Genomic DNA, 26,911 nt, shown 5'->3' with positions numbered 1-26,911 from the left:
GCAGAAAGGGATCTTTAATATGCATGTTCCTATAGCCAGGACAGCATATACCATAGCCTTTAATACACCAGTCTTGGGGCACTGGTTGGGATGGTCAAAATGTGTGGGTCTGCCAAGGAGGTTTGATCCTACTAGCCAAGTACCTCAGCCAAACATTCTACAGACTGAGCCAAACACTCTACAGACTGGGCCAAACACTCTACAGACTGAGCCAAACACTCTACAGACTGGAACAGACACTCTACAGACTGGACCATACTCTCTACAGACTGAGCCAGACACTCTACAGACTGGGCCAGACACTCTACAGACTGGGCCAGACACTCTACAGACTGGGCCAGACACTCTACAGTCTGGACCATACTCTCTACAGACTGGACCATACTCTCTACAGACTGGGCCAGACACTCTACAGACTGAGCCACACACTCTACAGACTGAGCCAAATCACACTTGAGGCTTGTAATGTAACAATGTTTCACGGGTTCTGTAAGTGGGTCTGTTTAAAGCCAAGGTGACCAGTACATACTGCTGTCCTGGACAGAGGAGCCGGCCGAGGCCGACACCTGTGCCCAGGACAGGTGTGCACTATAACAGCTTGTTCTGAATGTGTATGTTAAACACTCTGACCTGACCTGACTACTTACTAGTATGGCTGTGTAATGGCTGTACCATGTCGACAAGCCTGCTCCCAGTGACCAGCGTCTATACATGCATCAAACGCCCTCTCCAACAGATGCAGCATGTGCACGTTGTAGGGAGGAAAGACTGCACCGTGTTTCTGAAGCATCTTCTCACATCTAACCTGAATCAACGATGCATCTGGTGAAATAGACAGATTTATAAAATTTTATTTACTTGTAACGAGGATTCCATGGAATTAAAAACACTTGCTTACCAACAGATTAGCTAATTATAAAAGTATTTCATTTCATTTCAACTTATGTTCATGCTTTTATCCAATTAAGGTTCAAGTATGCTGTCTGGGCCGTCTGTCCAGGACAGTGGGTTAGTTGTTAGTACTTAGTGGTTAGTGAGAGAGAAGAGGGTGTAGTGGTCTTACACCTACCCAATGAGTCATTAAAAATTGCTCCGAGTGGGAGGCGGTACTGAGCTGCGAACCCTGTTCCTACCAGCCTTATGTCCGATGGCTTAACCACAACACCACCGAGGCTGGTAGGCACTAACTAATGACTGCTGGTAGTAGGGGAGCAAAGTAGGTGGTTACAAGTGCCTCTTAACAATGCCAGAAGTAACTACTGAACACTCTCCGAAGTGGTCAGACTAAGCCCACAGCTTATATGTGGCACAGTATCAGGCTGTGAACCCGGTACCTACCAGCCTTATGTCTGATGGCTTAACCACAACACCATCGAGGTCGGTTGCTAAGTATTGAGGATTAATCTAGATCTTCAAAACAAAAATTAAATTTTAAATTAAATTTGTTTTAATTTACTCTTGTTTTAAAACATTGAGATGAAAATTCCATGTTTCATTGACATATGACTTATAGTTTGTGAGAAATCGAGCTAAACGAGAAAACTTAATATTGACCAAAAACGAAGTTGACAACATCACCACTGTTAAAAAATAAAACTATGCCTACCCCAGTATTTTTCACTGTCTGACTTTAAGGCAAGAAAACAACATAAGAATTTTACAAGAGGATAGACTGACCCCCAAGATACTGGATCACACAACATTTAAAATTCAAGCCAACAAGATTCTAAGTGACATAAAAAGTCATCACACCTGTTTCATTCTTTGTTTTGTCTATCTCTTCAATGAACTCCTTCAACTCAGTGGTCCGGTTGTCAATATCTTCCTGTCTGTCATCAAGAGTTACCTCCACCTTGCACGTCTGACAGGTGTAGACTGTGTCAACTGAAAAGTGATTTTATTACACAAGTTTGCTATTCTGAACACACTCAGTAAACAGACTAACCCATTTACATTCTGTCCTGCACTGACAGCCCAATAAAATGTCATGTATAATTGGATTTAAGCACAAAAATAAAGTACATCAAAGCAAACACTTTAAGTTAAATTATATAGTGATCGAGGTATCCGATAGCAACATGAATAATCAGTGTTATTCCATATATGGTCAAGACAGCCAGACACTGTTTATTCTCAATATAAAACAGACAATCAAATGTGAAAAAAGAAAAAAAATCAGTACATTTTAAACAAATAACATTTGGTGGAAGAAACCTGCTGCTGCCACATAGGTTACTCCAAATGAGCAAGGTATCTTTTATATGCACTTTCCCATAGATAGGACAGTACATACCATGGTCTTTGAAGTACCAGTCATGGGGCACTGGTACACTGTTCTAATTAAAAATATTTGCCATTTGATGACATAGATTGGTGGTTTCATTGTCACAATTTGTCCATTGTAACATAAAGTCTATTGACGTGCCTCTATCCAAATAAGGTTCAGGGCACAATTTCACAAAACATCGTCAGCCTAGTTTTGCACGTAAACATAAATCTACGACTAAAACACAATTCTTATTACAGTCATAGTACAATAAATATAGTTTTAAGTACATATGATATATTTCATTTACTTTGGTCATTAAAATGCTCCATCTCCCGTAATGGTGTAATTTTATGTGTGAAATAGATGCTTAAACACTTGTAAATGTATGTCTGGTATATCTGCTAGTCGCAGGCGTAAACTTACGATGTTTAGTGAAATAGGCCCTAGACATGTCTCTCCCACAAACTATCTCTGGCATGGCCAGTGGTCGAGTGTGGGACAGAAAAGTGTCCATTGTATTGGCTCCACTAATTATGCATCACCGATAAAACCAAATATGCCACACAAAAATAGAGTTATCTCTTAATTTAAAGTCTATAAGACACAATAAAATACAAAACATTATATTTAAACTATGAGTGATTACTTGAAACATCCAGTGAACAAAATTCTATGACTAAATATACTGTCGGAATGTTGTAACAAAAACTAACCTGACATTTTGTACATCAGTCCTTTGCAGTTTAACTGATCACAATAAATACTCTGCATTTTAGCATCCTGCATAAAAATGGAAAAGAGAGCTGGAAATATTCATATGTCCAAGATGGTTATAACAACATCATTAGTCTCAGTGTTGTAATAATTAAATTACATCAGTTATATATCAAAATAAAGTCTAACCTGTCCAAACCGGCCTCGGTGGTGTAGTGGTTATACCATCGCACTTCTGGCTGGTAGGTATTGGGTTCGTATCCCACCCATGCCAGTACCGGCTCCAACCCAGAGTGAGTGCACCACTAGGCTCAATGGGTAGGTATAAGGCCACATACACAGAGTTTCACCCACTTCACGGGTGCGATTATGGGTGTCTCCCAAGTGTATGACCCCACATGGGGGATGATTACCCGGCATGCACTGCAGGTTCTGTGCACCCCGGGCTCGGGTAATACCGAGATAGCTCAACTGACAGCAAGCATGGAGCACGGACCTGTCAAGTAGTCCCATCCCGAAATGAAAATACTACGGCTTGTCCATTCATCTCATCATCATCCATATTTGTTAAGTCCAAAAAAAAAAAGAAGTCTTTGTCTCTGTGTTAAATGTTTGTGGCGTCTTTTAAAAAAAAGAAGAAAAAAAAAGAAGAAAAAGTGTAACCTGTCCTAGCAGCCACCTGTAATCAGTGGTCACCTGCCGTAACCGACAACTTTTCCCACTCCCTAATGATTTTGGGATGTAAATGCACTCATACTAAGCAGTCACCTGTCTAACATGGCCAGTGTCCACCTAAATCGGATCCCAAATTGTTAAAATACCTGTATTACATGGCCATGCACAGTAAATGGTTACTATTATATAAAAGTGATATTTTTAACAACAGTGACAAGGTGCAGCAAATAAGCGATCTTCACACCTTCAGGAATACCAGTACCCATTCAGTCCTGACATCTCTAGATCTACTCTGTATCAATTAAAAAAGTGTGACTCTGGAATGCATCTAACTGTGTCTGGGTAGGCTAAGCTTGACATATGTAGATTCATTTACTATGACAATACATCGCATAAAGTAGTTAAAAAGATGGTAACAACAACATACATTTTAATTTGGCAACCTGTAATCATCAGTCACCTGTCTTAAGCAGTCACATGTTTCTACTCACTTGTGTGACTGCTTAAGACAGAGGGGGTGGGACGTAGCCCAGTGGTAAAGCATTTGCTTGATGCGCAGTCGGTCCAGGATTGATCCCTGTCGGTGGACCCATTGGGTTAATTCTCATTCCAGCCAGTGCCCCACAACTGGTGTAACAAAGACCATGGTATGTACTATCCTGTCTGTAGTATGGTGCATATAAATGATCCATTGCTGCTAATCGAAAAGAGTAGCCCATGAAGTGGCGACAGTGGGTTTCTTCTCTCCATATCTGTGTGGTCCTTAACCATATGTCTGACGCCATATAACCGTGTGGAGTGTGTCGTTAAATAAAACATTTCTTTCTTTTTGCTTAAGACAGGTTTGACTGTGTAGACTGAATAGATAAATCATGTGCCAGTGTGGGTAAGGAGTACTAGTATACGTAACACAACAAAATCATAATACAGTGAAACCCTCTAAACCAGACACCCACAGGACCAAGTAAAAAGTCCAGTTTTAAGGGGTCTCTGGTTTAGAGAGTTTTTGTTCTGTACTCATATTTAAAAAGGGATTGTAAAAACACTGGTTTTCAGGAAATTCTTGTTTACTGAGGAACTGATTGTTCACTGTATATTCCGTAACCTAACTCCATCTAAAGTATTATTACAACATTTTCTGCAGTAGTTTAAAACCATTTGAAATAATAACTAAAGTTTCTTTAATATGTCACCAGGTTTTTATCTTGCCACTGTGTAACACATTTATGGGCATGAGATTGTATAGAGTAAAAAATACATGCAATGAACATTTAGATTGGAAAAATATCTGTTGGTGAACACCATTTCCAAATATGAAAGCCACTGAAGATTAAGAATCATGTGAAGAGTTTAGGCGCAAAATGCGATATATCCATTTTCATTTTCAGTAAAAGTGATATTTTAAATTGGCATATATCGCATTTTGATAATTAAAAAAAAACGGGATTTACCCAATATAATTTTAAAAGGATCAATCGCATTTTGCGGCAAATCAGCGGGCCTACGATTAGCCCTTACTGACATACATTAATGGCTTTAACTAAGAAAAGAAAGAAAATGGTTTATATCGCGTTTTGCACCTGAACTCTTCATGTACTAGTAAACCCAAAATAAAAACTTTTAGAATTCGGTTGACAGGTTTGAATGATAGCACCCAGTAGAATATTTTGTGAAATTTTTTGAAAATTTCATTAAAAATGTAACAGATTTTTAGCAACAAGTGGCAGTGATTGTGCCTATAATTTCAAGATCATGTCTAGCTTTTTTATAGTTTAGCTGTAGGAACTAATAATACAAATTACTAAACATATTAGTAAAAATTGCATTCACTATATTTCTAATCAATTGTAACATAAAGCTGCTGTTCCTTAGAAAGAGATTAACAAAAGACTACAGGTGTTGTTAGGAACGCCTGATGGATTATTACTCACCAGGTAACAGCTTCAAAGAGATTATATTGAGATTATATTGAAATATATGACATGCATCAGAAACACATTGTGAGAGACTACATTTGCTTCAGTACAGGAAATATTTTCTGCATAACAGATCTCAAGTGATTTGTTTAATGTTTTCTAAAAAGTTTAACAGTGAAAACCATCAAAGTGGATCAATTAATTAATCCAATACTACCAAAACTAATAAAATATTTGAACTTAACATTGAAACAGTATTTATAAAAATGAGGGTGAAGGGTAAAATTTTATTTTTTCATTTTATATATTCAAAAAATTGGAAATAGTAGTTCAGTTCAGTTCAGTTCAGTTCACTTTATTTTTATTTTATGTTATTTTATTTAATGTTATTTTATTTTTTAAAATTATTATTATTATTATTATTATTATTATATTATATGACAAATTTTGTATTAAAAAACTCAATAACATTCTTACTTGAATGAATCTGCAGCTAAAAGCACTAAAAGTTCTAAATCAAACACATTCACATTTGATTTAATATTGAATGTTTGTAACTAGAAATGCTTTAAATATTTATTTTTTTTACTTTAATATAACACAGAATCATTTCATTCTTATTTCCCCAAAGTCCAGTTATATGGCTACAATATATGTGCAATCATTCATTCAATAAAACATCTTGCATGGATATATAGAACAAAATGTCCCAACTCCAAACAATGTAATAAATCAATATAAAACTAACAGCTGCATAAATGCATACTTGATCAATACCAAAAGAGGTGGAGTCCACACACCTGTTGCCCATGATGAAAAACTCAGTACAGTATATTTCCTGACTAAAACCATTGTAATTATATTAATTTATTGTTGTTCCACTCCGTGTGCTGTTCAAGTGTTATAAGACAGTTAATTCCCCGTCCGTTTGTGCATCTGTCCATCTTAGTGTGAAGACCAGCATTAAGAAACTTCTTGTGGACCAGCCACCGTGGTGTTATGTGATGTAACAAGGTGTGGCACATTGTGGTGGACCAATTCATGTGATATGCACGTGTCACAGGTATTTGTTCAAAATATGTGACATGCCGTGACACCTTTATGAAAATGTGTCTCAAGTATTTGTTTCATGGAATATGATGATTTTTATGGCTATTTTTAACAGGAATGTTTCATGAAGTGTCACATGACAATGGGTCAAATTTAGGCTTTTTTTAAATACATGTAGGTGAAGATTATACATGCATAATAATTAATTCATTATGTATCTGTGATGACAATATAGGATTTCATAGAACACTTCAAAGTGAACATATTAGATTTACTGAATGTTACAACTGCTGCAGATGGAGAGACAAGAACAAATATGTGGAGTTGAAGACAAGATGTTGATATCGTAGATAATAAGAGAAAAAATACAAAAGGTAGAATTCAAAGGCAATAAAAGGTGGGACACTTGAATTAAAACAACTATTTAAAATACTGTAGAGAAAAACAATGTTTAATTCCAGTCAATAACCCTTGATCCTGATTTATCTCCCTTCTCCATTTCATTTATGTGCATTTAGAGACACACCAGGAAGATCAAAAAGACATTGGATTTACCAAAAATTATCACGTGTAATTTAATGGTAAAAAACAACAACCTGTAAATAGCCCAAAATATTTTACAGTCTAATAAACATTTGCTCAGAAAAAACTGTAAAAAACAACAACAACCAAATAACATTTAAGAAAGAATTTGATAATCAGCAAATAAAGATATTGCTACATGATTAATAAACGAAATGGCATCATCTTGTGACCAGACATCACGCAGCCTCATTCAGGAGTTGTTGCAATGCGCCATCTGTCTGGGTCAGCTGTCTGAAACTCGCATTCTGCCGTGCTGCCATTCATTCTGCGGATCATGCCTGCACACTCACATCCAAACATCCCTAGCCAAGCGTTCCCCCTTTCAGTATTTCCCCAGCTTTCCCTGCCCCACCTGTCGCATAACCATCCGATCTCCCCCTGACGGAATCAACGGCTTTCTCAAGGACTTCAGACTTGTCAAGTTCAAAGACGTTCTCGAGTCCATTGTTAATCGGAAAAAGGATGACGTCTGTGGAATCTGTCTGAATGACAACTCTTCCGAGCCAGCTGAATCCTTCTGTGCCGAATGTCAAAAATATTTCTGTTTTAAATGTGCGGGTAAACATAACTCGAACACGGCTTTCTGTGGTCATTTCATGTTTATTTTATCAAAGAAGAAATTCAGTCCTGAACAAAAATGTCTCAGTCACGCAGACGAGACTGGACGATTCTTTTGCAGGACCTGTGACACTATGGTGTGTGTTATCTGTGTTCTACAAGGTCATCACGACCACAACATTGCCAACTTGAGCAGTGTCCTTTCATCACGGCGGAAGAATCTGCACAGACAGCAGTCTGATCTTGAGACACAGATAAGAAAAACTCAAAGTACACTTTTCCATCTTACCTGTCTTGAAGGTCAGCTGAAAGAGATATATGAAGAATCGTGCCTCGGAATAAAGAAACAGTCGAGAAAACTCATAAACAGGATAACGAGTGAGGAGAAAAAGGTGCAGAAAGAACTGGACTTGGAATATGCCAACAAACGTGACCGTCTGTTTGAGATAAAAGAAGACTGTAAGGATCACCTGGTATCCTACGAAACGTTACAGAGTCATATCGGCTGTATCCTTCAGCACGAGGACACCCAGGAGCTACAGGACCGGTACCCACAGCTTCTCAGTGAAGTGGAGAAAGCCAGTACCAGTCAAACTGACAGATGGAAGACACAAGAGGTAACAACTTTTCTAAGATTCGTCCCAGGTCACAATCTTAAATTTGGTAAATGTCAAAAAGTAGAATTAAAACAAAAATCCAAGACGCTTGAACCAAGAGAATATTCTGAAGCTGTCCGAGATTCTGATCTACAATTGACAGAATCAAGTCATAGCCACGACAATACAGATATTCACCACAATAATCCAAGAGGGACTGGGCATGCTCAGATAAGCCAATTTGAAATTAACCAAACTAATTCATCCAGCACTAACACATCTAGAAATATTTTTACTATCAATATGGATGGAAGTAGAAATAACATAACTGGTGCTAGCTCAGCATCTAATTCTGATATTTTCTCACTGCTTTCTACACAACTGGTCAGCATATTTGGAGGATTTGGACGTTCTGTTGGCGATCTGAGTCTTCCATACAATATCTGTTTCACAGCAGAAGGAAAGCTTATCGTTGCTGAAAATGGCAACAGGAGATTACAGATTTTTGACACGGACAGTCGCAGCGTGAACACTGTTGCCAGCGGCGAGATCATTCCACGATGTGTTACCATGGTGACAGATGACCACATTGCCGTGACAGATGAACTGACAAAGTCAATCAAAGTGTACAGTACTGACGGAGTCCACATGAAGACTCTCATTCCAGCAGCTTCCACTCTCCCATACGGTCTAGCAGTAACACAGTCTGGAAACTTTGTCTTCACAGACATGATATTTGAGAATGTCACCGTAATGTCTCAGACGGGACACCTAGAACAGCAGTTTGGAGCCCACGGGTCCTCGGATACGACCTTCAACAACCCAGGTTACATAGACTGTGACAAGCAAGACAACATTTACGTGTCGGATTCCAGCAACCATTCGATAAAAGTGTTCGACAAAACGGGAAACTTTATACAAAGGTTTGGCGGTTATGGCTCGCTGAATGGACAACTCAAATATCCGAAAGCTGTGGTGGTGGATAATTTGGGGAGGGTTTTTGTTGCAGACTCGGGTAATGACCGCGTTGTTGTGTTCTCTGCTGATGGACAATTTCTGCAGACACTGCTAGTGAGGTCACATGGCCTACAGAGGCCTACAGGACTGGCCTGCTTCAGAGGTGAAATGATAGCTGTGTCCATGCCGGATCTCAATGAAGTCCGCATTTATAAAGTGACTACATTATGAAAACGTTTCTCATTAAAATAATTTGTGAATTCATTTATTTTGGTTGGTTATACATTTCCTGGTGGGTTTTTTTTTATTATAGTTGTTTTGTGGTTTGGGGGAAGGTTGTTTGGGGTTTTTTGCTAAAATATCCATACATTACAAGATTAAATTAGTTTTTACAAAACATGGGCTTTCTTCAAATTATTTTCACTATTGCTGCCATAATAAAAGCCACCCCATTCATAAAGAAAGCCATTTTATTTTTATTAATGACTTTTGTTTATTGGTTTTTACTTCTTGGAAACTATCCAGTCTGAAAATTAAAACACTTTAATATGAATGGTATATCGTACGTTTGCATGAATTTTGAACAGGTTCATTTTGTAATAAACTACTTTCAATATATAGTATTTTTTACGGATACTATTGAATTTGAAATGCTAGATTTTTTTTATTATTTTTAAAATGGGGCATATTTGCACTTCCCCATACTTTCCCTGGTAACTTAGGAGCTTAGATGGTGATAACAGTTTTTTTCTAGTTACCAAGATAAAAACCTCCGTTAAAGATATATGTCTATGGTGATAACATGACTAATCTATCAAAGGTGAGGGAGAAAAAAAGAAATGTTTTCTTTAATGATGCACTCAACACATTGTATTTACGGTTATATGGCATCAGACATATGGTTACGGACCACACAGATTTTGATAGAGGAAACCTGCTGTCACCACTGCATGGGTTACTCTTTTCGATTAGCAGCAAGGGTCCTTTTATATGTACCATCCCACAGACAGGGTGGTACATACTACAACCTTTGATATACCAGTTGTGGTGCACTGGCTGGAAAGAGAAATAGCCCAATGGGCCCACCGATGGGAATCGATCCCAGACTGACTGTGCATCGAGCGAGCACTTTACCACTGGGCTACGCCCCACCCCCAAAGGTGAGGAATAATAGACTCCATCATATGCGGTCATGTGGGATAGAACAAGTATACCCAAGGTGACGAAAGTTTGATCCGGGATGAGGCTCACCGAGTCCTAGGATCGAAATTTCCACCACTGAGGGTGCACTTTTTCTATCCCACGTGACTGCATATGATGGAGTCTTTTTGTCACATTCATTCGATATATAAACCATTATTTTACACGAAAAAACAAAGATGGCTAAAAAAATAACTTCTTTATTTAATCATTTTATCATAAATAAACTACACTATCATATTTGTCGCATCTGTTTCATGTATTAAATAGAATTTAACACTACAAATTGACAAAATAGCTTTTATGATGAAGGTTTTAATAACAAAATATCAATCTAAAACTAACCATCTCACATTGATATAACGTCATATATTGCCAATGCCGTAATACTCCCCATGTTAAATTCAATGACATCATAGCCCATGCAAGACATGGGTGTGCTTATAAACCTTAAAGTCTAGACTTTAATAAAGTCCAGACTTTAACGTCATGGCAACGCCATTCAAATAGCATTACATTAAAGTCTGGACTTTATTAAAGTCTAGTCTTTACGGTTTATAAGCACGAGCCCTGCTGTTGTCACTTCATGGGCTATTTTTAATTAGCAGCAAGGGATCTTTTATATGCACCATCCCACAGATAGGATAGCACATACCACAGCCTTTGATATACCAGTCGTGGTGCACTGGCTGAGACAAAAAATAGCCGAATGGGCCCACCAATGGGGATCGATCCCAGACTGACCGCAAATCAAGCGAGTGCTTTATCACTGGGCTACATCCCGCCCACTGAATACATCAGATTAGTATTTTTGGTTTCACAATATTTATCTCCGCAAATCAAATACAAATGTTTGGGTCTGGCCATCAGACTAATGTCAACATTAAGGCCTCTTCCTACATTAAAACCCCCCAACATATTTGTCAATGAAGAAGACGGAAATGATAATAATAAAAAAGTAAAGAGAAAAAACAGGAAAAAAGAAGAAAAGACAAGAGGAGTAAACAGAGCTCAAACTTATGAATTTGTCTCCCATGGCAATTTTGTAAAGATATGCCTTGAGTGAAACAGCCCACTGACGGCAATTTTGAGCAAGTGACATTTGCAGCAATGCAGCAAATAAACATGACATATACTCTTCAAAAGAAGAAACGCAAAACCACATTGTCGTAACATTTGGAGAATTGATTTAATTATGGAATGGTGAGTCCGATAATTACCAAATGTTGCAGGATTGTTCACAATTCACTCTAGTCCATTGTGAGTAAGTGATAGGACACACCACCAAGGTCAAGGTCATCTGGAGTCAATACCGGGTGTGGCCTCCGCGTGTGTTGACAACTGCCTGGCACCCCTGCCCATTGAAGCAACCAGAGTACGGATGACGTCCCGGGGGATGGTGGCCCACTCGGCCTGCAAGGCTGCTGCCAGCTCGGGCAGGGTCTGGGGCTGTGGTTGTCGCTGTCGGAGGCGTCGGTCCAACTCGTCCCATAGATGCTCAATTGGGTTCAAATCCGGTGATATCGATGGCCAAGGAAGGACATTAATGTTGTTGTTCTGTAGGAAAGCCGCTGTGAGACGTGCTGTGTGAGGCCTGGCGTTGTCATGTTGGAACACTGCGTTGGCGTTGGCCATAACTGGAACGATGTGTGGCCGGAGGATCTGGTCAATGTAGCCCTGTGCATTCAGGTTGCCCTGCACGTGGACCAGGTCAGTTCTGCCAGTGTGTGAGATGGCTGCCCACACCATGACATTACCCCCGCCGAATCTGTCCACTTCCTGCACGCAGTTTGCCGCATAACGTTCACCACGACGCCTATACACGCGACATCTTCCATCATGACGTCGGAGCAGAAATCGGGACTCGTCAATGAACCACACCTGTCTTCATCGCAGTTGAGGCCATTGTCGATGAATCTGGGCCACTGCAGTCAGAGTCGACGGTGTTGTGGTGTTAAGATGACACCTCGAACTGGACGTCTGGCACAAATTCCTACCTCACGTAGGCGGTTCCGTACGGTCTGGTCGGATATCCTGCACAAGCCTGGTATTGCTGCGGCTGTGGAGGTGGCAGTAGTCAATCGTTCCCGAAGGTGGCGTACCCGGATGTAGCGGTCCTGCCCGGGGGTAGTGACCCGTGGTCGACCGGATCTAGGGAGGTCACGTGTTGATCCATGTTGCTGGTAATGGTCCCACAGTCTGGAGATGGTGCTTGGGGAAACATGGAATGCCCTGGCAACGGCCGTTCTGGATTCGCCTGCGTCTAGTCGGCCGATGGCATTGTTTCTCTGCGGTTCACTGAGACGTGGCATGTCCTGGATTGTCAACTGTCGGCCAGATACAGAGGCCAGGCAAGCGAACACCCTGCACTTTTATACTGTCGGTGTTCATGTTGCACGTGCAGACAACGCACGTGCAGTGGTGACATGGTTTGCACGTGGCTGCGTTTTTGCAAATATTCACATTTTGGAACTTTATTGTACAGTAGCTGCGTTTTATCGAATGTAACCGTGGGAATGTGTTTGGGACATGCAATGACCTTATATTCACAAAGCATGAACCGGTAGGAAACATAAAATCGGAGTTATAACCCATTTGTACCCTTTTGCGTTTCTTTTTTTGAAGAGTATATTTCAAATGTGCAAATGTTAAATATTGGCAGTTCATGTACACCAGGTGTATATATTTTGCCATTGTTGAGGAGCTTTACCGATGGCACAAAAGTGTCGTCAGTGATGCTATCTACCTACAGCAATTTATATCTCAATGAGGGCAATTGCCGCTTGTGCCACTGTTATGTTCGAGCCCTGAATAAATAGTTGAAATTATGAACAGTTAATTAATCTCCAAATGTTTGCATTTTTTAGTGTCATGAGCACTAGTGCTCCCTTGCATTCACATCAATTCAGTCTGTGGGCTGTGAAACACAGCATCCCACATCTGAACAAACCGCACTTCTGTTATAATAGAACAGTCAATGGATAACTTAATAATAATTAAGACTGAATAGATTTAGAATGTAACATAAATAATTTATGATATAGCATTAAGAATATTTACTTTTGTAAGACTATAGTTTGATTTTTTAAATTATTATTATTAGTTTGTTTGTTTTGAAAATAAGAAATAAATTACATTAAATCCAAGAAACTACATATGTATACCGGGTAGTTATAAATCAATATTACTAAAGACCCCTAATCCTATTTTGGAGTGTGATTTCTCCCCTTCCACCACCTATAACACCAGTCCTCCTCAACATTTTGAGTGTGATTTCTCCCCTTCCACCACCTATAACTCCAGTCCTCCTCAACATTTTGAGTGTGATTTCTCCCCTTCCACCACCTATAACACCAGTCCTCCTCAACATTTTGAGAGTGTGATTTCTCCCCTTCCACCACCTATAACACCAGTCCTCCTCAACATTTTGAGAGTGTGATTTCTCCCCTTCCACCACCTATAACACCAGTCCTCCTCAACATTTTGAGTGTGATTTCTCCCCTTCCACCACCTATAACACCAGTCCTCCTCAACATTTTGAGTGTGATTTCTCCCCTTCCACCACCTATAACACCAGTCCTCCTCAACATTTTGAGTGTGATTTCTCCCCTTCCACCACCTATAACACCAGTCCTCCTCAACATTTTGAGAGTGTGATTTCTCCCCTTCCACCACCTATAACACCAGTCCTCCTCAACATTTTGAGTGTGATTTCTCCCCTTCCACCACCTATAACACCAGTCCTCCTCAACATTTTGAGAGTGATTTCTGCCCTTCCACCACTTATAACACCAGTCCTCCTCAACATTTTGAGTGTGATTTCTGCCCTTCCACCACCTATAACACCAGTCCTCCTCAACATTTTGAGAGTGTGATTTCTCCCCTTCCACCACCTATAACACCAGTCCTCCTCAACATTTTGAGTGTGATTTCTCCCCTTCCACCACCTATAAACACCAGTCCTCCTCAACATTTTGAGTGTGATTTCTCCCCTTCCACCACCTATAACACCAGTCCTCCTCAACATTTTGAGTGTGATTTCTCCCCTTCCACCACCTATAACACCAGTCCTCCTCAACATTTTGAGAGTGTGATTTCTGCCCTTCCACCACCTATAACACCAGTCCTCCTCAACATTTTGAGTGTGATTTCTCCCCTTCCACCACCTATAACACCAGTCCTCCTCAACATTTTGAGTGTGATTTCTCCCCTTCCACCACCTATAACACCAGTCCTCCTCAACATTTTGAGTGTGATTTCTCCCCTTCCACCACCTATAACACCAGTCCTCCTCAACATTTTGAGTGTGATTTCTCCCCTTCCACCACCTATAACACCAGTCCTCCTCAACATTTTGAGTGTGATTTCTCCCTTCCACCACCTATAACACCAGTCCTCCTCAACATTTTGAGTGTGATTTCTCCCCTTCCACCACCTATAACACCAGTCCTCCTCAACATTTTGAGTGTGATTTCTCCCCTTCCACCACCTATAACACCAGTCCTCCTCAACATTTTGAGTGTGATTTCTGCCCTTCCACCACCTATAACACCAGTCCTCCTCAACATTTTGAGAGTGTGATTTCTCCCCTTCCACCACCTATAACACCAGTCCTCCTCAACATTTTGAGAGTGTGATTTCTCCCCTTCCACCACCTATAACACCAGTCCTCCTCAACATTTTGAGTGTGATTTCTCCCCTTCCACCACCTATAACACCAGTCCTCCTCAACATTTTGAGTGTGATTTCTCCCCTTCCACCACCTATAACACCAGTCCTCCTCAACATTTTGAGTGTGATTTCTGCCCTTCCACCACCTATAACACCAGTCCTCCTCAACATTTTGAGAGTGTGATTTCTCCCCTTCCACCACCTATAACACCAGTCCTCCTCAACATTTTGAGTGTGATTTCTGCCCTTCCACCACCTATAACACCAGTCCTCCTCAACATTTTGAGAGTGTGATTTCTCCCCTTCCACCACCTATAACACCAGTCCTCCTCAACATTTTGAGTGTGATTTCTGCCCTTCCACCACCTATAACACCAGTCCTCCTCAACATTTTGAGAGTGTGATTTCTCCCCTTTCACCACCTATAACACCAGTCCTCCTCAACATTTTGAGTGTGATTTCTCCCCTTCCACCACTTATAACACCAGTCCTCCTCAACATTTTGAGAGTGTGATTTCTCCCCTTCCACCACCTATAACACCAGTCCTCCTCAACATTTTGAGAGTGTGATTTCTCCCCTTCCACCACCTATAACACCAGTCCTCCTCAACATTTTGAGTGTGATTTCTGCCCTTCCACCACCTATAACACCAGTCCTCCTCAACATTTTGAGAGTGATTTCTGCCCTTCCACCACTTATAACACCAGTCCTCCTCAACATTTGAGAGTGTGATTTCTCCCCTTCCACCACCTATAACACCAGTCCTCCTCAACATTTTGAGTGTGATTTCTGCCCTTCCACCACCTATAACACCAGTCCTCCTCAACATTTTGAGAGTGATTTCTGCCCTTCCACCACTTATAACACCAGTCCTCCTCAACATTTTGAGTGTGATTTCTCCCCTTCCACCACCTATAACACCAGTCCTCCTCAACATTTTGAGTGTGATTTCTCCCCTTCCACCACCTATAACACCAGTCCTCCTCAACATTTTGAGTGTGATTTCTCCCCTTCCACCACCTATAACACCAGTCCTCCTCAACATTTTGAGAGTGTGATTTCTCCCCTTCCACCACCTATAACACCAGTCCTCCTCAACATTTTGAGAGTGTGATTTCTCCCCTTCCACCACCTATAACACCAGTCCTCCTCAACATTTTGAGTGTGATTTCTGCCCTTCCACCACCTATAACACCAGTCCTCCTCAACATTTTGAGAGTGATTTCTCCCCTTCCACCACCTATAACACCAGTCCTCCTCAACATTTTGAGAGTGTGATTTCTGCCCTTCCACCACCTATAACACCAGTCCTCCTCAACATTTTGAGAGTGTGATTTCTCCCCTTCCACCACCTATAACACCAGTCCTCCTCAACATTTTGAGAGTGATTTCTGCCCTTCCACCACTTATAACACCAGTCCTCCTCAACATTTTGAGAGTGTGATTTCTCCCCTTCCACCACCTATAACACCAGTCCTCCTCAACATTTTGAGTGTGATTTCTGCCCTTCCACCACCTATAACACCAGTCCTCCTCAACATTTTGAGAGTGATTTCTGCCCTTCCACCACTTATAACACCAGTCCTCCTCAACATTTTGAGAGTGTGATTTCTCCCCTTCCACCACCTATAACACCAGTCCTCCTCAACATTTTGAGTGTGATTTCTGCCCCACCACCTATAACACCAGTCCTCCTCAACATTTTGAGAGTGATTTCTGCCCTTCCACCACCTATAACACCAGTCCTCCTCAACATTTTGAGAGTGTGATTTCTCCCCTTCCACCACCTATAACACCAGTCCTCCTCAACATTTTGAGTGTGATTTCTCCCCTTCCACCACCTATAACACCAGTCCTCCTCAACATTTTGAGAGTGATTTCTCCCCTTCCACCACCTATAACACCAGTCCTCCTCAACATTTTGAGAGTGTGATTTCTCCCCTTCCACCACCTATAACACCAGTCCTCCTCAACATTTTGAGAGTGTGATTTCTCCCCTTCCACCACCTATAACACCAGTCCTCCTCAACATTTTGAAAGTGTGATTTCTCCCCTTCCACCACCTATAACACCAGTCCTCCTCAACATTTTGAGTGTGATTTCTCCCCTTCCACCACCTATAACACCAGTCCTCCTCAACATTTTGAGAGTGATTTCTCCCCTTCCACCACCTATAACACCAGTCCTCCTCAACATTTTGAGAGTGTGATTTCTCCCCTTCCACCACCTATAACACCAGTCCTCCTCAACATTTTGAGTGTGATTTCTGCCCTTCCACCACCTATAACACCAGTCCTCCTCAACATTTTGAGAGTGATTTCTGCCCTTCCACCACTTATAACACCAGTCCTCCTCAACATTTTGAGAGTGTGATTTCTCCCCTTCCACCACCTATAACACCAGTCCTCCTCAACATTTTGAGAGTGTGATTTCTCCCCTTCCACCACCTATAACACCAGTCCTCCTCAACATTTTGAGTGTGATTTCTGCCCTTCCACCACCTATAACACCAGTCCTCCTCAACATTTTGAGAGTGATTTCTGCCCTTCCACCACTTATAACACCAGTCCTCCTCAACATTTTGAGTGTGATTTCTCCCCTTCCACCACCTATAACACCAGTCCTCCTCAACATTTTGAGAGTGTGATTTCTGCCCTTCCACCACCTATAACACCAGTCCTCCTCAACATTTTGAGAGTGTGATTTCTCCCCTTCCACCACCTATAACACCAGTCCTCCTCAACATTTTGAGAGGTATGACTTTTCACTCTTTTGAGTTTTTAAGAAACAAACATTTAATATACGCATCAAAATATCAAAATAAGTTATTTACAACAGACTTACTAAATTTGAATCTAGACACCGACAACATTGACAAGTGAAATAATACTGCTCTTCTAGTTGTCTTCTCCTGTCTGTGCTTGGAGCAAGCTGGTCAATGTAACTGAGAAACACCTGTAAATAATTAAATTTCGGTTACATTCATTACAATACAACGTTATCCCATTGGTTCAGACATAATAAAAATTACTAAACATATTTCACAATAAAGAATGAACTTTTAGTGTTATTATTAGCAAGTATGATTAAAATTTAATTACAAGTATTGTCTGTTATGTCTTTTACATTCATCGGAGTAAGAAAAAAAAAATTCATCTGCAAACTTATGTGAGAATGGCTTCACTGATTCACAGTTTGAGGATGATTTCATTTTTGTTCATACCCCAATGAATGTAAAAGAAATAACAGACAATTCTTAACTAAACACATGTATCAGGCAGCCTTTCTCTGTTACTGCTTCTGGTAGGTCATAATTATTGTCTGAAATGTATTTATTAAGACAACTTAAAGCATTCAGACATTTTGCGATATGTCTGTTCTTTTCTGTTACCTGGCCTATATCATATTAGTAGTGGGTTACTCAGGATTTGTGCTTTCATTTTTCTTATTATTTAAAGTTATGCTGTGGTAAAAACAGAAAGAAATGGCTTTTAAAAAAGTCGCTTTGAAATTATTAGAAATGAGGCATTTGACAAGCTAGTTAGGTTAAAGAGAAACATTGTTTTAAGGCTGACAGAAATATAGTAACTTAAGATAATGGTTTAAAAAAAAAAAAAAAAATTAAAATGATATTATACTGGTAGTGAAAAAAGAAAAACATAGCTGATAAAAGTGAAGCTGATTAAATTAATAGGAGTCAAGGAGATGTTTTATGATCTTCTGAAATTACAGTGAACAATTAGTCTTTTTTCAGGTCTACCGGCCTCGGTGGTGTAGTGGTTAGGCCATCGGTCTACAGGCTGGTAGGTACTGGGTTCGGATCCCAGTCGAGGCATGGGATTTTTAATCCAGATACCGACTCCAAACCCTGAGTGAGTGCTCCTCAAGGCTCAATGGGTAGGTGTAAACCACTTGCACCGACCAGTGATCCATATCTGGTTCAACAAAGGCCATGGTTTGTGCTATCCTGCCTGTGGGAAGTGCAAATAAAAGTTCCCTTGCTGCTAATCCAAAAGAGTAGCCCATGTAGTGGCGACAGCGGGTTTCCTCTTAAAATCTGTGTTGTCCTTAACCATATGTCTGACACCATATAACCGTAAATAAAATGTGTTGAGTGCGTCGTTAAATAAAACATTTTTTTTTTTCCAGGTCTTCTCTAATTATGTCTGCTCAACAGTATAAGACAAAGTACCAGTTTATCCAATTTTATGAGTTGATTTAAAGCACAAATTTCACTAATACAGTTTAACCTAAATATGGGTACTTTGGTTACAAAATGTATTATTTGCCCAAAATGTTTTAACTAGTTGTTGAGAAAATATACAAAACACTGACTGCAATAAAAGTTGGTGTATATTTTTCAACAAACAAGCAACGAATAAAAAAAATACTAACATCAACAGCATTGTCAAAAATATCTGAGACAACGTCAAGAATGCTTCTTCACTTTAAGCCTAATAAGTAACAGGAGATTTTCAATGCAAATTGGAATGCGTAACTGTCACGTCATTGAATGTAGCCTGGGGGTTAAAATACAATGAAATTGTACCAAACTGCTAAACCTGTTTGTCTTATTATATACTCTTCAAAAAAAGTAGGGGAACTCTAATAAGAATTTACAATTGCCAAAATTGTAAGGTATATTACCTGTGGGGAATGGTTATATGATAATAGTGAATGAATTGGGCAAACATTACAACCAGTAGTTCAGTATTACAGTAGGTTTTATGACCACCAAAGATCTTGAAGGATGATTGGGGTCAGAAGTGAAATTTGAAAGTAGACATTTTTTTATCAGTAAATCGCAAATTCAAACAATAAAAATGACTAAAAATAAAACAATAACAACTGTATGATCAACAGAATGAAAAAGATTGACAGAAATAATGTTCTACAGTGATTAAAGGACCTTCCTGGAAATTGTCAAAATCGAGAATGACACCCCATGCACGAGTACAGGGCAACTGCGTGTTGCACGTGCAAACTATGGAATGTGTTTCGGTGGGTTGATAAACAGACCTGAATGTTCTTTACTAGGATGTCTGTGGTCAAAACATATGTTCGGTCTAATAGTTGATATTAACATTAATATTTCAGGTTCCCCTACTTTTTTTGAAGAGTATATATTGATCAGAACAAACCTTGGAAGGTTCAGTCTCCTCAATGTCACTGACGGCTCGAATAGAAATTGTTTTCCCAGTAAACGTAGCGACAGCATTTGGCTGGCAACTGTGATCAAGAAGGGAGGGACTGAAACACATTTTAAAACACATCTCTTATTGATAGTCATCAGTTTCAGTGGACTGCAATATTCAACATCATTTTCCACGTGACAAATATGACTGTTCTTAGAACATAATAGAAAAAGACAGGTACAAAATGTTATTAAAATGTAACACATTGATTTAATGTTTAAACATATTACGCATGGTACACAAGATGAATGTTCATAAAAAACATACAAGGATTAACATTATGCAGAATTACTTCAAATGTTGTAACGCAAACCTGAGATAGATTCCAGTGCCTATCGCCTGCATCTCAGCATCACAGATCGAGAAACTGTTTATGGTCATCTGAAATTGAAAGAAGATACAAGATCAGGGGCAGTAATCTTGAAGGAAGGAAATGTTTTATTTAACAACACACTCAACACATTTTAGGGATGAGACGTAGCCCAGTGGTAAGGCACTCGCTCGATGCACGGTTGGTGTGGGATTGATCCCTGTCGACGGGCCGATTGGGCTATTTCTTGTTCCAGCCACTTTATCATGACTGGTATATCAAAGGCTATGGTATGTACTACCCTGTCTATGGGATGGTGCATATAAAAGATCTCTTCCTGCTAATTGAAAAGAGTAGCCCATGAAGTGGCGACAGCAGGTTTCCCTCTCAATATCTGAGCGGTCTTTAACCATATACTTGTTGCCATATAACCATCAATAAAATGTGTTTAGTGTGTTGTTAAATAAAACATTTCTTTCTTTCAACACATTTTATTTACGGTTATATGGCGTTTGACATATGGTTAAGGACCACACAGATATTGAGAGAGGAAACCCGCTGTCACCACTTCATGGGTTTACTCTTTTCATTTAGCAGTGAGGACAGGATAGCACATACCATAGCCTTTGTTACCTTTGTTACACCAGTTGTGGAGCACTGGCTGGAATGAGAAATAGCCCAATGGATCCGCTGACCGGGATCGATCCTAGACCGATCGTGCATCAAGCGAACGCTTTACCACTGGGTTACATCCTGCCCCTCAGTAATCTTGAATACAGATATGAAACATTATCAGTGACAAGTAAAACAAACATTCTGAGAGTACTACTAAAGCAATGCATGTCAAACAAATTTTCTTCTCTCCTAAGTTCAAGGGCCATAACTACACATATAGCAGTTTGAAACGTCTTCGTATCTTCTAAATTGAAGAGCCAAAACTCTGTGAAAAATGGGTCAATCGCTATGAATGTTAAACTTGATCTGTAACAGTACATGGTAAAGCTATATACAAAATGTCATCTCTATGTCTTCAGGCACTACTAAAAAAGCCAGGAAAGCAAATGTTCATATCTGTCAAACATAGGTAGTCACTATGAAAGTCAAATTGGACCTGTAACAGTACATGATAAAGCTGTACACAAAAATTCATCTCAATATCTCGAGGTATTGTGAAAAAAACATTAAAAAATCTACATGTGGGACGGATGGATGAATGGACAGACAGAAGGATGGAGATGAAACCTATGCTCGCCTCTGGTTGGACCAGTAGGGGTCTAATGATACACGGAATCAAACAAGTTCATCCTCTCTCAAAATAAGTCACAAACAACAGATCAGGTTTTAATATAATCATGTTTTTGTTCATAATGCTTGGTTTTCAGAATTTTCACTGGCTATGGAGCTTTCTGTAAAGAATAACACTCAAATGAAATAACATGTTTCTAACTAAGTTTATCGTATTTCTTATTGTGCTAAAATTTCTTACTGACACCATGTTAAATGCATTAACATCTCACTGGATTTCACTTTAAACACCTAAATGCATTGAAATTTACTGACCGAACATATTGAAGTTTAGTTCGATCCATTAGTATGATCCATTCATCCGGCATTTAGTAAGATCCATTCTGATCGGAAACCTATTTACCAAGTTACCTATTAATCACTTATGCTGACTACAACTTATATCGAGGGATGTTCACAGCTATGCAACTTTATTAGGTGCTGGAAACATGATAAGAAATATACAATATGATCCTGGACCGTATCACACACAAGTGCCATAAAATAAGATTAGCAAGGACAAACATAATCCAAAAAGGAACATGAAACAAATCAGAAAAACAGCCATCTGCACAGATGCCCTTACAGGGACGAGTAAGCCCAGTCAGTGACCACTCGCATCATAGGATCGAATCACCTCCTTGGACTAATTCTCATGACTGGTATATCAAAAGCCAAGGTAGGTGCTGTCCTGTCTGTGTGAAAATGCATATAAATAATAAAAGATCCCTTGCTGCTGATGGAAAAATGTAGTGGGTTTCTTCTAAGACTAGGTTTTAAAAGTGACCTAATATTGACATCCAACAACCGATGATTATAAATCAATGTGCTCTAATAGTGTCGGTAAAACAAATTAAACTTTTGAACTTTCTCTCAGCTACAGGGCTTAAGAATTTGTCACCCACAGCATTTTTTTTTTTAAATTGCCATGGGTGAAACGGTTCACCAATGGCAATTTTGAGCTTGCCTCTGGCAATTTTTTAAATGGTTATTTTTGCAGCAAACAAATATGACTGAAAATGTACAAATGTTAAATACTGGCAGATAATGTACACCAGATATATTCATTTTGCTGTGGTTGAGTAGTTTTACCAACAGCAGTAATTTTTATCAAGTGGCACAACATTGCCAACGGTGACACTCCCAACCCACGGCAAATTATATCTCAACAACAGCAATTGCTGTCGGTACTGTCGTTAAGTTCAAGCCCTGTAGCTACAAATGTATGTGTTGAAGTAACTATTAGTAGTCAATATGTGAGTATTAGTAGTCAATATGTGAGTATTAGTAGTCAATATGTGAGAAAAAACACCTTAACCCACCAAAAATTGTTACAAAAGGTTTTTTAATTGTTTCTGGTACTCTGGGACATTGGGAATAACATATCAAAAATCTATCAAAATCGGACTACCAACAAGCTGTTAAAACTGGATCAAATCCAAGATGGCCGTTTTTGATTTCGCACTCTGTAAAATGAAATCAAATTAATTTAAATGACTATTTAGACCAGCCAAATGTTTAACAAATAAGTAAAACTCATTTGGTTGGCAAGTAATGATTCTATATCATAATTGCATAATCGTTCCATTACGTCAGTGACTTAATAGTTAAAAAAATTAAAAATGGCCACGATAGTTCATGGATGAAATAGCAACCATTTCCTTGCGTTGCTTATGTAATCCCATGGGAATATGGTGATAAAAGCAAACTACTAACTTAAGATGTATTAGGGTATTGAAGAGACCCAATATTTAAAAAATAATTTCATTTGAATGGCGATAGAGAAACAAAATGGCTGCCAATCTACATGTATACATTGGCAGTATATGGGAAAATGCATATTTACTTAGTAATTGGCTAAGTAACATTTACCTTTTGCTTCCCAATAACATAAATGAAGAACATATACTCCAATTGTCTTATTCCTACATTCAAATGTCATTGTACGACCTATTTGTGATTTTATTGTTTATAAGCATAATAATATTAATAAAAAATAACATGCATAAATAACAAAATATATATTTAGCAAAATATTCAAAGTGAAAATGGAGATATATTGTGAATCATCACAATTCTGAACATTTTATTTATTTTCCAGTTAGAGTATTATTTTCACTTTTGTAAGAGAGACTAGTTGTCTAACTAATAGTACTGAAGATGTCAATAAAAATGGCAGACATACAAGAGCTTTGTCAACAAACAGGTAAGAAAAAGTCATTCTTTTTAACAAAATATACTCTTTAATTCTGTCATGATAATTTTCTATAATTTTACATAATTTTACACTTTATAACAACACTATTTTTCACAAAACAATTAAGTGCCATAATTTATCATTTAAAACTGGTGCTACAAAAACTTTTTTGAGATACACTACTTTCTAAACATTTATGTCATTATTCCATCAACTTCAGCTGTCTTTTTCAGTAGAACCATGTTGCTATACCTAGATAAACTTTACATGAACAAACACATTTAGGGAACCTAACATTGTGTATATGACCATAAGATGGAGATTACAGGCATGGTTATATTTCGTGTTCAGTCACTGGATAATTTATAATAGCAGAAATGTGCTGGTTGAACCATAACACATTTCTAATATAGACTTCTTTGTCTTTCAGGTATTGGGTGAATATCTGAATATAAAAATGAGTGAAAATAACATCCAACAAGATCTGTGTCCCATCTGCAGAAAGAAATTTGATGATGAAAATGATGATGTAGTTCAAATCCGTAAAAAGGGTGCTGATGGAATCAATATTGCAAGTGTTAAAAGAGATGACAATATTGTTGTGGCTGCTCGTAATAAGATTCATTCAGAGTGTCGTAAATGGTACACTAACACAAATGACATTCAAAATACTTTAAATAAGAATAAAACTGAATCATCCACATCCACCAAGAAAAGTGCACGTGTATCCTTTGGACCTTTTAATAGCAAATCTGACTGCCTTTTCTGTGGAACTAGGGTTGTATTGAGTAGCTCAGATTCTAGTAGTGTTAAGACTGATTCTTTTGCTAAGACAATATAGGAGTGCTGCAAAAGTCGTTCTGATAATTGGTCATTTACTGTAAAAGGTCGGATCGAGTACTATGGTGGTGATTTGCATGCCGCATATTGTTTGTATCACCATTCATGTAGTGGGAATTTTAGATCAGGGCTTGACATTCCACAGCAGTTTAGTACTGGGACAAGATCAAAGCGCAGAAAATCTGGAAGACCCAAGGATGAAGACCAGGAGCAAGCCTTTCTCAAGATGTGTTCCTACTTAGAGGCTAATGATGAGGAACAATTAACAATTTCTGACCTGAGGTGTAAAATGAAAAGCATTTTTATGCTGTAAAGATTCTCTTCCATATGGAAATTACTACCTTAAGGACAAACTAAAGGAACACTATGGACATTCCATATACATAGCAGAAGGAGACGGCCTTCACGACTTAGTGACTATGAGAGAGAAAACTACACAAATACTTCGGTCTTACTTCAAAAGTGCAATGGAAGGTGATGAGGTATCTCAAACGAGGGCAATAATTGAAACTGCTGCAAGACTTATCAAAAGTGACATAAAAACTACTGTTGCTTCTGTTACTGACCAGTATCCTGATAGTCATATGCTGAAACTGGATTCTGCTTTGCAATTCATTCCAGACACTCTTCATACGATGCTGGATTTGCTATTTGTTGGAAAAGATACTCGGAGAAAAGTGGCAGCAATTGGTCAGTCAATTATTCAAGCTGTTAGGCCAAGTGCTGTTGGCTCAGCAGTTTTCATACATTAATGAATGTACTTGGAGCAATTGGTACACTGATGGAAGGCACAGGACTTTAAAAACATTCTAGAAGTTGTTTATGGTGAAAATGCTGTGGTGCATATACTGACAGGAAAATCAGTCCAGAGATCATTCCGTGGTCATCTTCTTGTGGATAAATGTCTTAAGCGCATGATTGTTTCAGACATGATGGATAATGATCCTGTGTTTGCATCACTCGTAAATCAGTCCGAAGAAAAATACACGTCTTTGTTGGCGGGTCTAATGACTTTGGAATCCATAACCACATCTGAAATGATAGCCAAAATCAAAACAAAAATGGACAAAAGGAAAACTGAACTTTCTGCTAGATCGAAAACCAGTCAGTTATGGCTTGGTTACCAAATAATGATACAGACTGCTAGAACATTGGTCAAGGCTGATCGCACGGGGTCATGGATAATGCACTTGCAAGCTGTATCTGACTGCCTGCCGATTTTTGCTGCAGCTGGACATTTCAACTATCTAAAATCTGCCTACCTCTATTTACAAAGTATGAAAGATCTTGAGACAACCCATCCTCTTGTTTTTAGGAAGTTTGAACAAGGGTTCCACGTTGTTCGATGCAGTGATCAGTTCTGGGCTGGCCTTGGGTCAGATCTGGTAATAAAGCACACATTGATGCAATCTCTAATTTCTAAAGAGTACTGGCGGCCTGACAAGAGGAAGTGGAATGACAGAAGAACAACGTGCATTATGGACAATGTCTTCCCCAATATCTGCAGAATACAATGATGCAATGCAGGATTTTAACAACTGGTCATACACCACAAGGGAACAACACAAGGAATCCACTGAAGCAAGAATCAAGAGAGATTTGTCTGACCTAGAGAAAATAAGTTTTAAAATGGTTCCCTGCACACCATTCTCCACAGACCCAACTTTAAGAAACATATTAAATGGTGTTGTAGGAAATGATGATGTGAATGTGCATGAATTAGAGTCTGTTGGAAAGAAAATCATCACAAAAATGATAGGGCAGCCTGCATACACATACTCATTCAAAAGGAACGACAAAGCTAAAACTCTTGGAAATGTATCTTCTGTCAAGACTGCTCATGACAGAACCATTGACCCTCTGCTGCTGGTTCAGAGCTTTTTAGTTGTGTCC

The 26,911-nt window shown here is 39.1% G+C and overlaps 2 protein-coding genes across 2 annotated transcripts in view; one reads left to right on the top strand and one right to left on the bottom strand.

The window, feature by feature from the left end:
• Positions 1 to 26,911, bottom strand: part of LOC121383310 (histone-lysine N-methyltransferase SMYD3-like) — a 39,440-nt gene that overhangs the window by 3,640 nt on the left and 8,889 nt on the right. The window contains exons 6-11 of the mRNA XM_041513259.1: positions 20,701 to 20,768; positions 20,334 to 20,442; positions 18,037 to 18,147; positions 2,983 to 3,049; positions 1,753 to 1,884; positions 648 to 822 (exon numbers count right to left, since the gene is read on the bottom strand). Of these exons, the coding sequence (XP_041369193.1) occupies positions 648 to 822; positions 1,753 to 1,884; positions 2,983 to 3,049; positions 18,037 to 18,147; positions 20,334 to 20,442; positions 20,701 to 20,768 (662 nt within the window). The remainder of the gene's footprint in view (positions 1 to 647; positions 823 to 1,752; positions 1,885 to 2,982; positions 3,050 to 18,036; positions 18,148 to 20,333; positions 20,443 to 20,700; positions 20,769 to 26,911) is intronic.
• On the top strand, positions 6,353 to 9,584 carry LOC121383309 (tripartite motif-containing protein 2-like). The gene has a single exon (XM_041513258.1). It carries the CDS (start codon positions 7,362 to 7,364, stop codon positions 9,549 to 9,551), a length of 2,190 nt encoding a protein of 729 aa, XP_041369192.1. The 5' UTR covers positions 6,353 to 7,361; the 3' UTR covers positions 9,552 to 9,584.

Source organism: Gigantopelta aegis, chromosome 10, assembly GCF_016097555.1.
Source record: "Gigantopelta aegis isolate Gae_Host chromosome 10, Gae_host_genome, whole genome shotgun sequence".
In the NCBI taxonomy this organism is placed as follows: Eukaryota; Metazoa; Mollusca; class Gastropoda; order Neomphalida; family Peltospiridae; genus Gigantopelta; species Gigantopelta aegis.
The sequence above is the reverse complement of the archived record's forward strand: the minus strand, read 5'-3'. Positions and strand labels throughout refer to the sequence as shown.